Source organism: Strix aluco, chromosome 5 (genome assembly GCF_031877795.1).
Source record: "Strix aluco isolate bStrAlu1 chromosome 5, bStrAlu1.hap1, whole genome shotgun sequence".
Taxonomy (NCBI): Eukaryota; Metazoa; Chordata; class Aves; order Strigiformes; family Strigidae; genus Strix; species Strix aluco.
The window spans coordinates 77,733,455-77,748,497 of NC_133935.1; the positions used below are offsets into that span (position 1 = coordinate 77,733,455).

At 34.9% G+C, this 15,043-nt stretch overlaps 1 protein-coding gene across 1 annotated transcript in view; it reads right to left on the minus strand.

The window, feature by feature from the left end:
- Nucleotides 1–405: 405 nt before the first annotated feature.
- Nucleotides 406–15,043, minus strand: part of HGF (hepatocyte growth factor) — a 60,789-nt gene continuing 46,151 nt past the window's right edge. Inside the window, exons 12-18 of the mRNA XM_074827911.1 lie at nucleotides 13,635–13,673; nucleotides 13,060–13,156; nucleotides 10,263–10,337; nucleotides 9,521–9,667; nucleotides 8,713–8,819; nucleotides 6,708–6,853; nucleotides 406–4,539 (exon numbers count right to left, since the gene is read on the minus strand). Of these exons, the coding sequence (XP_074684012.1) occupies nucleotides 4,369–4,539; nucleotides 6,708–6,853; nucleotides 8,713–8,819; nucleotides 9,521–9,667; nucleotides 10,263–10,337; nucleotides 13,060–13,156; nucleotides 13,635–13,673 (782 nt within the window). The 3' untranslated portion in view covers nucleotides 406–4,368. The remainder of the gene's footprint in view (nucleotides 4,540–6,707; nucleotides 6,854–8,712; nucleotides 8,820–9,520; nucleotides 9,668–10,262; nucleotides 10,338–13,059; nucleotides 13,157–13,634; nucleotides 13,674–15,043) is intronic.

Genomic DNA, 15,043 nt, shown 5'->3' on the forward strand with positions numbered 1-15,043 from the left:
GTGAGGGGAGCCCTTTCTGAAGTGTAAAGTATATTAAAAGAAATACTTAAAATTTCAAGCCTCTCATACTGAAATTGTAAGAAACGACAATCCACTTGGTAAATATTCATGTTTAGGTTAAGCACATCCTTTCCACTGCAAATATACTCACCCCATAATATGCTTAAGCCATTCTCACTGCAGAATTCCATCAGGAAGCTCTTGGGGAGACTCAGCGGGTTCACAGCATGGATTTGGCTGTATCTGTCATTTTATGTGCAATTCTGCTATAGGACATATGAAGATCTTCAAAGTACCAGTCATCCTTACTCTGCAAACTAAAATCCCTCACTGAAATTAGAATTGGGAGCCTAGCAATGGGGTTCCAAACCTCTTCTCTAAATAAGAAATATAATGCTAATTAAGTTCTTTTTTATAAAATACTTTATTAAGAATAAGAGTAAACAAGGTTACAAAAATACCAACTTTATTAACTAATGAAGATGCCGTTAATTACAGAAGATTTGTAATACAAGTTATAACCACAGTGTTCCCTTTTCATTAGGCATTCAGCTAGTTGGATTTAATGGGAGCATTATTTTTCCCACTTAAATATGAAAAAATACTCTTGTCATATGCTGAATTCCACAGGCAGCTCCCTGAAGTTAGATCTCATGCAAGGAAACACCATAAGTAAATGCCCAAGAGGATGTTTAAAAAGGAACACTGTAAAACTTCAGGGTGAAAAGCCATGTTAGTTCCTGCCAGCAGCCCCAACATTCATAAAACAATAATATACCAGTGCACCTGAGGGAGGAAGAAAATAATTGATAAGGAAACAAGACTAAATAACCAATCCAATAGGTTTCATACAGGTTCCGTGGGGTCAACCAGTTTACAACCAGCTTTCCAGAAGGATGGAAATAAAGCCCCACTTCCTGATGCAGTTGCCATGGAGTTGAGAATCTGTGTGCTTTTCAGTGTACAAGGATGTATGTAGATCAGTGCACAGTCATAGGGAAAAGCACTGAGCAACTTTCAGCCCCATTCTTTTGACAATCACATTCACTGATTTCAAGGGACATTTTGCCTGAGTAGATTTTGACCCTCAGAGATATATTTGGACCCTCGTCTGAAAAGCTCTAACACAAGTGAGTAGCTCTGTCAAGTACATTGGCATTACCTGTAGCAAGGGTTTGCAGAATGCAAACTAGAGAAAGATTTCAGCAGTAGCAGCAAAAATCTAGACCAGTACATTCCCAATAAGAGCTACAGTTTCTCTGAGGGTCGTGAGGTTTATGAGAGAAAAGAGATCGGGGAAAAAAGGTTTTTTAAGGGAAAAATGTTTCATTAATGAAAGGAAGAAGCATCAGCCAGTTCCAATGCCCATCAGTAATTAAGTCAAACTAACTTCAGTAACACAAAATCTGCTCTTAGGTTTTAATTGCAAAATTTTATATCCAGTTATTACACTTTTCACAGACCAAGGATTATTTACATCAAGGAGAATGAAGATGAAATTCAATGGAGTTTAAGAACATCCTTAGATAAGAATTTAAGTTCTGTACCCTGTAATTCTAACATGAATAAAATCACATCTACAAAGTAATGTCCAGATCTCACTGAAGTTAGTAAGAGGCTTTCCAGCAATTTAGATGGGCACTAGATTAGGTTCCCTTGTTATTACAGAGAGAAAAATATTAGAACAGTGAAAAAATATCTATAGAGTGTCCTTTCTTAAGAGAATCCTGTAGTTATAACAGTTGCCTGGTACGGTACCATTGGTACCAACAAGAAATATTCACAGGAATAAATGAAGTACAAATTCATTACCACATATCATTATTCTTCTCTTCCCTTGCTTTTCAGAGTCTCACATGCCCTCCATACTGAGATAGGGAGAGCAAGAGCACCTGATAAGCAAGTGCATACAAACATGTTAAGTTCTGGAGCACCAACTCTGCACAATTTATTTTACTGAGGCGCTGCCCAGAACAAACAGGTAAAAATCCTTACACGTTGTCTAACAAAAAACAGTATTTTTATCATATATATATATATGTGTGTATATATATATATAAAAATCACAGTCTTCTGCACAGCAGAAGCTTATAACTAAAATATTTTAGGATTTGATTTTTTTAGATAGACATAACAAAATGCCTGCAAATATAATACAGTGAGCACATAACAATTCTTAGAATACAAAGAGTGAACATGGAATTATCTATTTTATCCACATTCTACTTGTGACTGAAAACAAAACTCACTTGGAGTTTTTTAAAAGTCTCTCTTAAAAAGTTAATCCTTTCAATAAGATATGGTCAGTATATACTTAGTAAGAATACACTCTTCACATACATGGCAATAATTAACTGTAAATACAATAGGCTAAATCCTGCCCTCTTTAGGCCTGGTAAGTAAAAGAGCCCAAAAGGAGCATAAAGCCTTCAGAGGCAGACAGAATAGATCGAGACAGACTATCTGCGTAGCATCCACAGTCTCAAACCCGCTGTACAGAGAAGTTGCATCTTGTCCAAAGAGACTATTTACATCAGGAGGAATTTCAGAAGCTCTGCTTGCTGAAAGACTTCTTTCCTTCTTCCTATGTGCCAGTAGAATCTGCTGGATGCTTGACACAAATCTCAGCAAGCCAAGCCACTTAAGCATGGGCTGAAACTCATCCCAGCTCACCAGGACATGTGAGCGTATTTGAGTCCCACTGAAGTCAAAGTGCACTGCTGATGAAAATAATTTGGTGAGTCAACATGAGGGCTGCCTCCCAAGACAGCTCCCCTGAAGTGGTTACTTTCTGCCAGGGCAGAATTCAACCCTGCGTCTTCTGAATGAAATGTCCTTTTATCTGTCTACACCATGATGTCAACTTAGCGGCTATGCAGTTAGATATGATATACATACCATACAATTTGCTACTGGAAACGTTTACAATTACATAGTCACAAGTGAAGTAACAGTGCAGTTACTTATACAATTACATGTACAGTAGTAAAACTAACAATTGGATATATGTTATATCAATTTTCCAGAAATTACAAGGTAATTGGTGCCACCTATAACAACATATTTGTATAATAATTCCAACCATACAACTAAATGTCTAAAAGAGAACAAGTGCTTTTCATAGATGCTAATTACTTGTTCCCTTTCCCCGTCAACGTAGAGGAAAATGGTAGTTCCACACACAGACAGGAAACACGAGCTACTGAACTATTGATGATGTTTTCTATATTACATACAAGATCATATCAATCTCTGCAGTAATTTTACTACCCTGAAAGGAATTATACAAATATATAATTTTGTCCAAGTCTAGGTAAGTTTTTATTAAAGATCTTAAGTCTCTGAAAGACTATTAATATATAACTTACTTTTTCCAGTATTAAGACTCTCAGCCAAGTGCCAGATTTAACTATTCCTTTTCCTGCTGTAAATACAGAGTTACTTTCATGAAATAAATAGAATCAACTGAATTTTTAACACTTGTCTGTTGAGAAAGACTGGGGCATATTTGATTGAAATTTCTTTCAATGGACAAAGTCTGCCAATAGCTAATCAGGATTAATTTTTCAAAATGTATGAAATACTCTCTTTAACATTGTAAATTCACAGTTATTTCTGGGACTAACTTTAAACAAATGATCAATAGTTTGTTAACCAGTCCGCTTCTATATCTCTTTCCTCATCCAAAAGGTTTTTTGAGATATCTGTTAGGGGACCACATACACACTGAAGGAACCAAGTGCAGAACTGGAGTCTATAAGCACTGTGTCAAAGGAAGAGATACTGACTTCTACGAGAACTCTGCTCATGGCAGGCTTGTCAAAGTCCATCAATAATAAAAAAATGAACTTCTAAAGAGATTAGTTTTAATGAAGTATCGAAATCCTTGACCTCTTATAAGGGGGGAAGAGTAATATGATCATATATGATGTCCTTGACAGATGCATCTATCTCTCACTAGGTCTTTTGTCATATATGAAGAGAAATATATGGCTCATAGAAAGAATAAGATGTGTTAAATAAAACCATAATTTGTTTCTCCTTCTAAGATAATCTGAAGAGCAGCATAAAAGAGGTCATATGATCTATTTCTTCAAAGCCATTTATCGTCCAGTAATAATATCTTTGCAAAATTGTTTACCCATTCAAGTATCTTCAGGAGATATGTCACCATACTTGCATATACTGTAAGTCACTTCAACATTTATAAAACAACACTGATAGACAAAAACACCAAAACCACCCATAAATATTAAAAGAAGTTCAACAAACTTGACTATCAAGTAGTTAAAAAATTGTTGATCTTTACATTACACATTAATTCCATGCTGTCCAAAATCTTTCTCTGAATGGAAGTTGTTGAGTTTTTCAAGGTTTCCTGTAGGTCATCATAATCTTGTGTATCCACCGTGAATAATATGAGACCCGAACAAAAATCCCAGGACGATTTCGAATGGCACATCCACGGCCAGGAACAATGACACCAACTACTATCTTCAGCCTGTTTTGGTCACAAACCAAGGGACCACCATAATCTCGCTAGGAAAAAATAAACATAACGTATGTCACTTCTCAAAGTGCTTCAAGACACAGTTCCCACCTGTCTCCTTCTGACTGGTTTCTTTTGGGGATGACTTAGCCCAATGAACAGCCAATAGAGTTTTTCTTGCCATAGGACAAAAACTAGCTTCCAATATCTTTTTCACAACCAGAACTTATGAGAACCAATGCCAATGTTGGCCTTTGAGCTTTGGCTGCTTGCCAGGCAAATGAAATCCTGTGATCCAATTTTATATGTGATTCTAGTGACTTCAGACTACCAGATTTTACTCTCCTCTTTCAGTAACCTGAAAGCATACTTGTTTATGTGCATGTAAACCAGAGGAGCAGAAAGTGTGTTTCCTGATAAACATCTTTGTTATAACAGGCTTTGCATCAAAGACTACTGACAGAGCCAGGTTAACAACCTTCTGTCAGTCAATCATCCTGCAAGACCCTAGGATGAGAATCTGTGTGTACTAATAGGGGAATCCCAGACGTAATAAAAGACAATATTTTGTAGACATAGTTTTGGGACATAACTTGTTAAAATATACTTTTTCATTATTCTGGGTGAATGAGACATCAATGACCAGTATATGTGTTCAGTGAAAATATGGAGTATGGCTGACTCAGATGGGGCTCTTATTTAGCATTAAAATACAACCAGTTTAAATCAGATTGAAACAGTAATTTAGATGATACATTCACATAGATTTGGAACTTGAACATACATACTGCAGTTTTTACCCAGATAAAACATATACTGAACCTAGCAAACTAGCTGCAAAACTAGACAGTAAATGTTCATGTCGGATAGTGAGACATTGTTTCAAAAAATAAAAGCTGACAATTGCCATTGTATTCTCTCCGGATCACCAGAGAAACAACAATACTTGACCTTTATTTGGTTTTGTTTTTTTTTTTTTTTTTCTGACTGACTGCAGATTAGTTCCCACATGAACAATGAACTATGTCAGTACCATCAGAGCAGCTCATAAAATACTTTCAGGAGTGGAGTTTCACTTGCCAATCTGATTTTGTTTCTCTGCCTGTTCTCTGCTGAGGAAAGTAGCTTCAAAGGGGAACTCAGGGAGCAGGAAACCATGCAGTGATTAAGACTGATTGCTAATATTAATTCAGTACATTTCTTCTTTCAGGGGAAAACAAAGTGCAAGATCCCCAGCAGACTTCCATGCACATGTTTCATTTACATGCTTTGACATGTCTGAGAGCTCATTTATGATTAAATATTTGATTTTTAAGAAAATACTTTGCAATAACAAAATGATTCTGTGGAATATCAATAATAAATGGAAGAGACCTCAGCCTGATGAAGACCTCATTTCCCCATGATTTGGTAGTACACTTGAGTAGGGAAAATTTCACTACTTGGTCAAAAACAGTATTATGAAATCATCTATTCTACTCTAGATATTAAATGCGTAATAATGTTCATGACTGCTTGCCTTCTAGACATCATCTAATCAGGCAGATTTTCCACACAAAAAGTTATATCTTTCTGTAAGAAATGATTTACAGCATTTCTCCTCAGATGTCTTTTCTCCATCATCAAAACTAGTCCTCAGCAAAACAACTGTATCAAACTATACTTTCACTGAAGTAGTTCTCCTGTTCTCACTGATATGTTGCTCAGGCTTCGTTAGGGAGAGCAAATGCTCCAGCCTTCTGACTAATACATATTTGGATCTTTCTCTTTCCTTCATAACTTTATCAACTCAATTGAGCAGTGACTTTTTTGTATTTTGAATGCAAGTCCTCGTCTAAGTAGTTAAATTTGCTCCAGCCTTTGCATTCTGATCAATCAAAATGTACTGCTGTTGCTAGCACACAGCCCACTTTAATCCTTATTATGCAGAACACAAATTTGTCTCTGTCTAGCAAAGTGTTTAGTCATATATTTAACATTCATATAAATCCTTTACTGGTGTGATGGTACGGTGAAAATCAAGCAAAGGTACCTCTTCCTGAACTCTGGCAGAAAATAGGTCACTAGAAATACAAATAATTTTCCAATGCCAAAGATTAAAGTATTGTCTTGTGTACAAGTTTAATGTGGAGAGAATAATTATAAAAAACTCCAGTAAATTATTTCTGGGAAAGAAATAAAAAGGATTATGTCTCCTAATGTGTTAGGAAATATTTACCTCACAAGGCCCAGCACCAATCGTTTCAGCCACAGCACAGATTTCTGACTCATTCACAATTATCTTCCCTTTGAGATATTGGTTGCATTTCTCATTTCCCAAAATAAACAGGTTTGCTACTCGGAGAAGGCCATCATAGTTAATTACTAGGATTGAAAAGAGAATGAAAACTTTATTCTATTTTAGGGGAAAAAAATAATTGAAAATACAGTCTGGACAAACTTACTCATGTAATTTCAGTTATTGTACTTTTTTTCCAGTACTCACATTTTTGTCCATCCTAACTGCTGTCATACATTTGTCTTTTGGATTTCTTATATTTGCTACAAATGAGATTTGCAATAAATTTGTTTGGTACGCATGTCTGTTCAGTTCTCTGAGAATATCTGGAGAAGCTTTTTGTATTAGAAGAAAGGACTATGTAACTGAGTTTACTTAACAGCTCACCTCCAAGTTGCCCTGTCATGTCACAAAAATCAGAAAAAGTGAGCCTGAGAATGTTGTGACTCCCATCAGTGGAGCGAGGATTTTGCTCCCTGCCTTAAACACAAGCTAATGTGTAACAATGCCTGTCATGGCCTAGGGAAGGATATGTGACTTGAAAAATACTGATCAGAGCAGAGTTTTTCTCATTCTGTGCTGGCTCAGCTACACTGAATGACTTTGTGCCTGCAAGGGCAGAGCCATAGCCTTGTGCAATCTCCATTCATCAGTGTGAAGGTCAGGAAGCAGGAGCCCTGTGGAGCTTACCCTTGTTCTACATGTCGAAAGACAAGTCTGCACAAGCTGCGAAGACAAATAAAGAGCCTGGACCTACCCATTCTCTGCACAACCATCAAAGAAAATGCCAGGCTTGCCCTTCAGGGACTTATTATCTTGTTTTCTTGGAAAAAATAGATGTAACACTTCTTCCTTACCTGACCAGGATGCAGTGAGGATTATAATAAATAGTGCATAAAATATAGTTCAAAGTCCTTGGATGACAGATGTTTTTACTGTATTACATAACTCATGACATTGCAAATTCCTTATCAGTTCTCTTAAGCTAAGCTTTCCTGTGATGCTGCACTGTGCTTCAGCCTGATTTCCCTGTCCCCCAGACAGCCATTTCTCCCAGAGGATGGCTAACACAGTCATTCCAGGAACATCAAAGGCAGTCATCTGGGAGAGGGCTGGTACAGATTACTAGCCACCCACAACGAAATGCGGAGTAAGGGTTACAAGGAAGAGAGCCTCAGAATTACAGTCTAGTTTCTGCTCTGCTTCCAGGACAGCGTGAGTATGTTGCTGATGCTTAGTCAGGGTCTGTGGCAAAAGACATTTGAGCACAGTAATTATCAGAGTAATTATTGTCAACTGGCAGCTATTAACTTTATCATCAACACATAATTAGCCAGATATAGTATTTACCAGACTAAATAAATGTCTGTTATCCCACATATTTGTATTTACTTCACACAAAAACTGTGTTTAATAAACATTAGTAAGGTTGCAAAGTCAAGTACTCAAAAGTTAAATGCCAGACTTAGGGCTGCCTGTGCATCCTCAGTTCACTGTCTTTGTGTATGTTAATGATGTCTTTGATTACATGATTCTGTATTAGTTTTTCCACAGGGCAGCCTGCTTTGGGATACAGAAAGATACTGCTCAAGTAGATGAATTTTTCAAAAAAGCGTTAGAAGTCTGCAAAATAATTCTGCCAGATTTTTTAAACACATAGAACAATATTTTTCTCCAATTCATTCTTTGAAATGTTTGAATCATTTTGTCTGTCACTGAAACAAACAAACAAAAAAAAGATAGACTAGTAGAAAATATTTCATGTTAAATGATCTTAGATAAAATGCTCAGAAATTTATGAAATTAGAAAAAAAATGAAACTGCATTTTATAACAAAAAGTGTTGGACAATCGTGGCATCAGGCAATACCAGCAGCCTCACCTATAATGACAAGAGGAAGTAAGCTGCCAATGTATTCATTTAGTTTTTAAAAATAGTTTCTTACATCCAGTGTATCCCCATCCATAAACACTGCAACTTGTCTTCTCTGGAATGGTACATCCAGAAATGGGCAATCGGATTATTTCTACAAAATTTGTCAATATGGCAGGTCTGAAAAGAGAAAACAAATAATAGATATAATGGATTTTACTTAACCTTCTAAAAGGTATCTTAAAAATGTCATTAAATCTATTAAAGATCACAGTAATTAAAAACTGTGCCAATTATTTTCCTTTCTTTTCCATCTTTGAAGAATATGATGGATTTTTCTACCTATTTTTTGTGCTACAGCTGTTAACTGTCAAAAGATTTCTTGACATGCTGTCACCACTTTTATGCTATTTAACTTGGGTTTTCATCTTAAAAGTAAGTAATGATGGCATTTCATTTGAATATATAGTTTTGCTAATATGGAGAAAGTTTGAAAGCTCATATATACACAAGGATCTCAGTTACAATTTGGCGCCTATTCTATAAATTAAAACCATATATATTTTTCAATGTGTTGTTTTTTAAAAACATAACAAAACAAAACAAAACAAAACCAACAAAAAACCCTCCAACAAACTTAAACTTGGTTATCAGGGAGAAAATGTAGGCACGATTTTTCAGAAGTAACATTTATTTTCTGATTAAGGTAGATGGACCTGTATTTCTGCATATATCAAGTAAAATTTCTTACAATTGAAAGTTTACACCATGGAGACATTATCTGCAGTATCAGAGGTAGTAGAGGACTGAATTTGCAAATCTTATTTAGGAAAAATCTTATTCATCAGTTGAAAATCCTGGAATTGGCAATAGCTACTAACCTGCTAAGTTTCAGTAAGACCAAATCTGACCCTGTGGGGCCATATACCAACTGGGAGATATTCAGAACTTGTCTATGCTTCTCCTCTCCCTTTCCTTTGATATTATGGACTCCAAGCCAGGCTTTGTAGTCTTTTAAATCTTTGTACCTAAATGAGGCAAAGGTGGTTAGGATTTTGCTGAGTTTATAATACAATAACTCAAAAAACTCTGCTTAATATGATTATGCTAGAAGATCTTAACAAATACTCTTCACTAGAAATGGGTTTATGCTGCCAACTGCTATTCCAAAATCAACATGCTCAGATGTAAGTTTTTGGTCTGAAGCCACTACATAATTTTATCTTTAACTGACTAAAATCTAATTTTTGTTTCCTAAGTGTATCCAAACATTCAGATCCTTGGACAGTATGAACCTTTGAACTTTTTGAGATTTACCCCAGTTTGTTGTTTTATTCTGTCCAGTTAAGCAGAAGCATGAGATTATTTTTATAAAGAGGCAATTGTCTAACCATTACACTTGGAAAACATATTTGTACTTCTATGAAAAATAGCCAGAACTCTTTTAGATTAACAACAATAATAACAGAAAATACCAAGGTCCCACAGGACTTTTACATCAGAAAAGCAGTGATAAAGCCAAACAGGAGGGAAAACCGCTGCATTTAAATTGAAGAAGTGTTGTGCTGATAAGTTCCTGAAAATAGATGTATTTCAATATTGCAAAACTACAGACTACTGTACCGAGAAGGGAAACACTGCCTTGCTGTTAGAACCCACTCTTCCTTTATCAAAGTACCTCCACAGATATGCTTATTCCTGTGGGGAAAAAAAAAAAAAAAAAAAAAAGGAAGAGAAAAAAGAAAAAAAAAAAGGTTAAAAAAAAAGTAATAGTATCAGTTTCTACATAGTCAAAAAGTTTAAAGAGTAGTTTTGCTCCCCACTTATTTTTGCTGGTGAAAAGTGGCTGACTGACAGCCTGTGAAAACATGTCTCTGTCCCTTTGCTCTGTAGTTTCAATACTTATAGTAACATGACTTTGCAGTGATTTACTCCAATGTATAAGAACACAGAGCAAAGAGAAATTCAGTTACTTTGTTCATTTAGTGGTTTCAAAGCTAAATCTATACTGAGAGACCTATTTTTTTTTTAAAAAAAAAAAAAAAAAAAAAGGCAAGCTAATTCTTTGTAACAGGAACTGGACTGAACTTTCAAGCAAGTCCCCAAACTGCCACCAGATGTAAACAACATTTAGTCATTATTCATGTAGGTATTATTCAAAGCATTGACCTCAAGGTGGAGAGTTCCTATTTGATTACAAGCCCTATGAGATTTCTGTCCCCACATACTTCAGTTGGAAACAATCTGCAATGTATGACATCCTACATGTGATTATAGAAAACCTGCAGCATAATATATCAAGTAAAATTAAAGCAATTAAGCATGACAGTTCTTTCAAAAATAAAGATGCCTGTGGAATGCAGATTAATTAGTTTCCTTCTTTGAGCTTCCAAAATCACATTTATTTTCTGCAGCTCTTTGGAAAGTGAATCAGAATTGTCAGCAATTTGGAAAAGCTTAAAATCTCACAATTTATAAATTCAAATCACACAAATGTTCAAAGCTTTTCAAAGAATTGCTGGAAAGACCCCAGACTCTATATGAAGTTCAAAGACATCAGAATAACACAGATGCTTGCCTTTTTTTTTTTTTTTTTTTTTAATTGTATTTTGGTTGAGGAACAAAATATCTGGTCCAAAAGGCTGGATTCTTTTTAAAATATAGATTGTGCCCAGTTTTATTATAAAAATGTCACAATCAGGAGTAGAAACGTGTTCTTCCATGTTATGTTTGCATCATTAATTGTTAAGAGGAATTTACCATATTGCATCATCTGCTTTAGAAGATTGACTAGTATTCATAGGAAGGTTAAACCTATTAAATTTGTAAGACAAATCTAGAGCTGATTCCATGAATACATGAAATTCATCCAAATATACTTAATTATACCTAATAACAGAATCTGAATCGGATATATAAGAAAATCGTCATTGAGTAGTTTAACATTTAGAGGTGGGCCTTGGTTACCAAATACGAATACAAGTTTCTACCTATCACTAAGCCTTTACCATTGAGACATGATAATTCCATTTTGACGTGTACAGATAGTTTTTTGCAGAAAGTCCCGAAATCGTTAAGGTTTTGTTTCAGACAACATTCTCTTTGCTTCCTTGGTAACAATACAAAATAAAACTACATTTTTGTGCCCACATGTAACACTTAAAAATACATTTTGCTGCTGGAGTTTTCCAGGAATCCCTTTTTCATAAAAGAATCTGAAATCATTTAAGCACTCATCTACTTAATGGAATTTTGTTGCATAGCATAAAATCCAGGTTCAACTACTATTAGTCATTTAAATTTTAGGCACCCAGATGTAATTCACCTTACCTGTCTAAAAGTTCGTCAAACATCAAGGCTGCTTTAAAAACAGTGCAATTATAATCTTTTCCAGAGTGATCCAGCCCACCTATCTTTAATTTAGTCTAGGAATAGAGTGACGTTCCTCCAGAAATATCTTTCTGTAACCATCTGCTAGACTTCCAGAAAGGTCTAGTTCTGATTGGATCTCGTAACATGCAAAGATTACTAAGGATGGGAAGGATCCCCAGAATTTCTCTATCAATGAAGCAATGTAGAAAATAGGCTTTTTATCTTTTCCTTTACTCCAGTTTTTCATTTAAGGCCTATTTTACAACATGGTTTCAAAAGAGATGATGAATCATAAGCTAATAGAATTGAGATTTACTTTAGTCTGTATCAGGAGACAAAAAATACTTTTTTATTTACTTTTTTTTCATGATAGAAGATACAGGACTGATACATATCTCCTGTTATACATTAATGATTCACACTTCCAACTGATGAGTTATGAACCAGAGTAATGAACGTAAGAAACAGTAATTCTGTGTTCTGGTTTTTACACAGTAGCAAAGTAAGACCTTCCATAATGTAATACACATTTCCAGCTGTACATGTTAGGGTCTTGTTTTACAGAATGAAAAGGTTTTCTTTATAGTTCCTACTTATTTTTTCAATACAGAATACATTTTAGTTGTGTACAATGATATAAGCAGAAAGTTAAATTTGACAAGGGGATAAATCCTGAATCCAACACTTCACTTCTGTTAAAGTGAAACTATTGATATAAAACTTGGGGTTTTTGTAACAGTCTCTAAAATAGTTTAATGCTGGATGCTAAGCCAATGTTACTAAAAGGTCTGCAGTAGCTAAGCAAAAGAGCAGAACTTTTGAATGCTTTAAAAGCACATGTGTGTAAGTTAGTGATAATGATCATATAAATATTTCACTGACAGAGTGAATACTGTGGAATCACCTGATGTTCCAGGAATGCTGATTTTCTGCTTTTACAGAATTTAACTGTAATCTAGAAGTATTCTTATTATGGACAACATTTTGTACAGTTCCAAAACAAATATCCTAGTAGATGTATTGTCTTTCTAATCAAAGTGATAGTTACCTGTATGTCAAACTAACCACCCATCCTTCGTTAGTTTGTGTTGGGATTCCATTTACAACTCTCAAATGTTTTGTTGAGGCACAAGGAATAACAGTATCTGAAAGCAGGTCCAGAGATCACATTTTACTAAAAACAGCGGTAGGAAACCTGTACAGTTGCACATAAGGACCACAAAAAGGTCAATATTTATTACAGATTAACTTTCCTGCGCTAATGAAATATATTTCTAGAGCATCAAAATTACTTCAGTAAAGATGGGTCAGTCTCTATAAATATTCATAGGGAATATAAAGTGCATATATTTAAATAGGTTTTTCAGAAATTTACATAGTTATAAAGCAAACATTGAAAATCATTGCCATATCTCACTACTGGCAAGACAGGACAGTGAGAATAGATAAAGGGTTATAATAAAGCTATTCTACATTTTCCCCTTGTAAAAGAAATTTTTCCCAAACTGTATGTTTTTTCTGTATCTTTAACTGGTCTTTCTCTTGTTTTCTGATCGGAAAGAAATGGCTAGTCTTAGAGAATAGAATACACGCACTGCACAGTACATCTGCAAACTTACTTACCATCCAAGCTGGTTGTAGTAGGAGTTGTATCACCTTCACCTAGACACATAAGATAACCAAAGTACCAAATTAAAACACATCTAAAAATTGAATACAGTAAAAATAAACAGCAAATGACATATAGTTAATTTTAATAGTTCACAAAGTTTTAAACTTCGATGATTTCTTTAATACTCTGCAAAAGCACAATTTGATACGGATTTAAAACAAGGCATAATTTCATTCCAATAGAATGAAATAAGGATCAAACATTTTGCAACAGGAGTTTCAAGCATTTTTCTTCTTGGCTGAATCTTGAATACATCAATCTATCATGTTCAATTTACATGTTTCATTCGAACAAGCAAATGCTGAAAAATGAAGGTGAGGCTTTTCTATAAGCTTTAAGGAACTGTAGAAAATCATGTGATTAAATCCAAATAAGATTCAATGAAAATTTCTCATTTCCTTAGAAACCTTTGAAAATTCAACCATCCTTTTATGTTGCTATCAGCAAAAACTTATACTTATCAAAACGTGTTCCCCAAAATCTGATTTGGTTCTTCTATTTAGTCCAAGTCAATATACAGTTACAAGGTTACTTAAACTTGGTTCAAAATTTTTGTCTTCAGTGAAGTCTGCAGAATGACCCAGCATTATGAGCTAGAGGCACAGTTACAGCTACTGAAAGTTTGCACAGGTGCAGTTTAAACAGTCTCATGCAACTAGATTTCCACCATTAAGCATATATATATATATAAATAAAGGTAAAGAGTTATATATATAGTTAAATTTCCATGTCTATGTATACACATATGCATATGTGTATGCATATATATTTGTGTATGTACATACGTATACATATAAATATATATATAGTGCAGTTTGAAGAGATGAGTTAAAGGCACCAATTCAGTGCACTTGGGAACTGCCAGCATTTTGTCTGTATTGGTCAAGCTGGTTATCAGTACCTGAGTGAGCTACTAGTAGTTTAATACTAGACCATACAAGTTACACTTGTAAAACAGACATATTCTAGCTCTGGAGTTTGATTCTAGAAATCATAATATTCACCATTGCTGTATACCCTACAAATCTCTTCTGTGAATATTTCCTTAGGATTTCATAGATCCAGATAATGAACTCAGAATGAGTGAAATAAAATTTATATTTCTTCGACTGTTGTTCTTTATCTCTATTGACACAAATAACCTTTTGCACAGTTTGTTTACTCTTCACATAGATGCCAAAATATCACCTGAGACTTCAAATATCACTTCTTAGAGATTCTGCAGTTCAGACTATGAGGAAATGCAGCAGATTGCTGCTAGGAATGAATGTAACATTATCCTTAACCTCTAGAGATCACAGACATACATTCAAAAGCCTAATTCCCCATCTAAATGCTCTCCCAGGACATACAACACAGT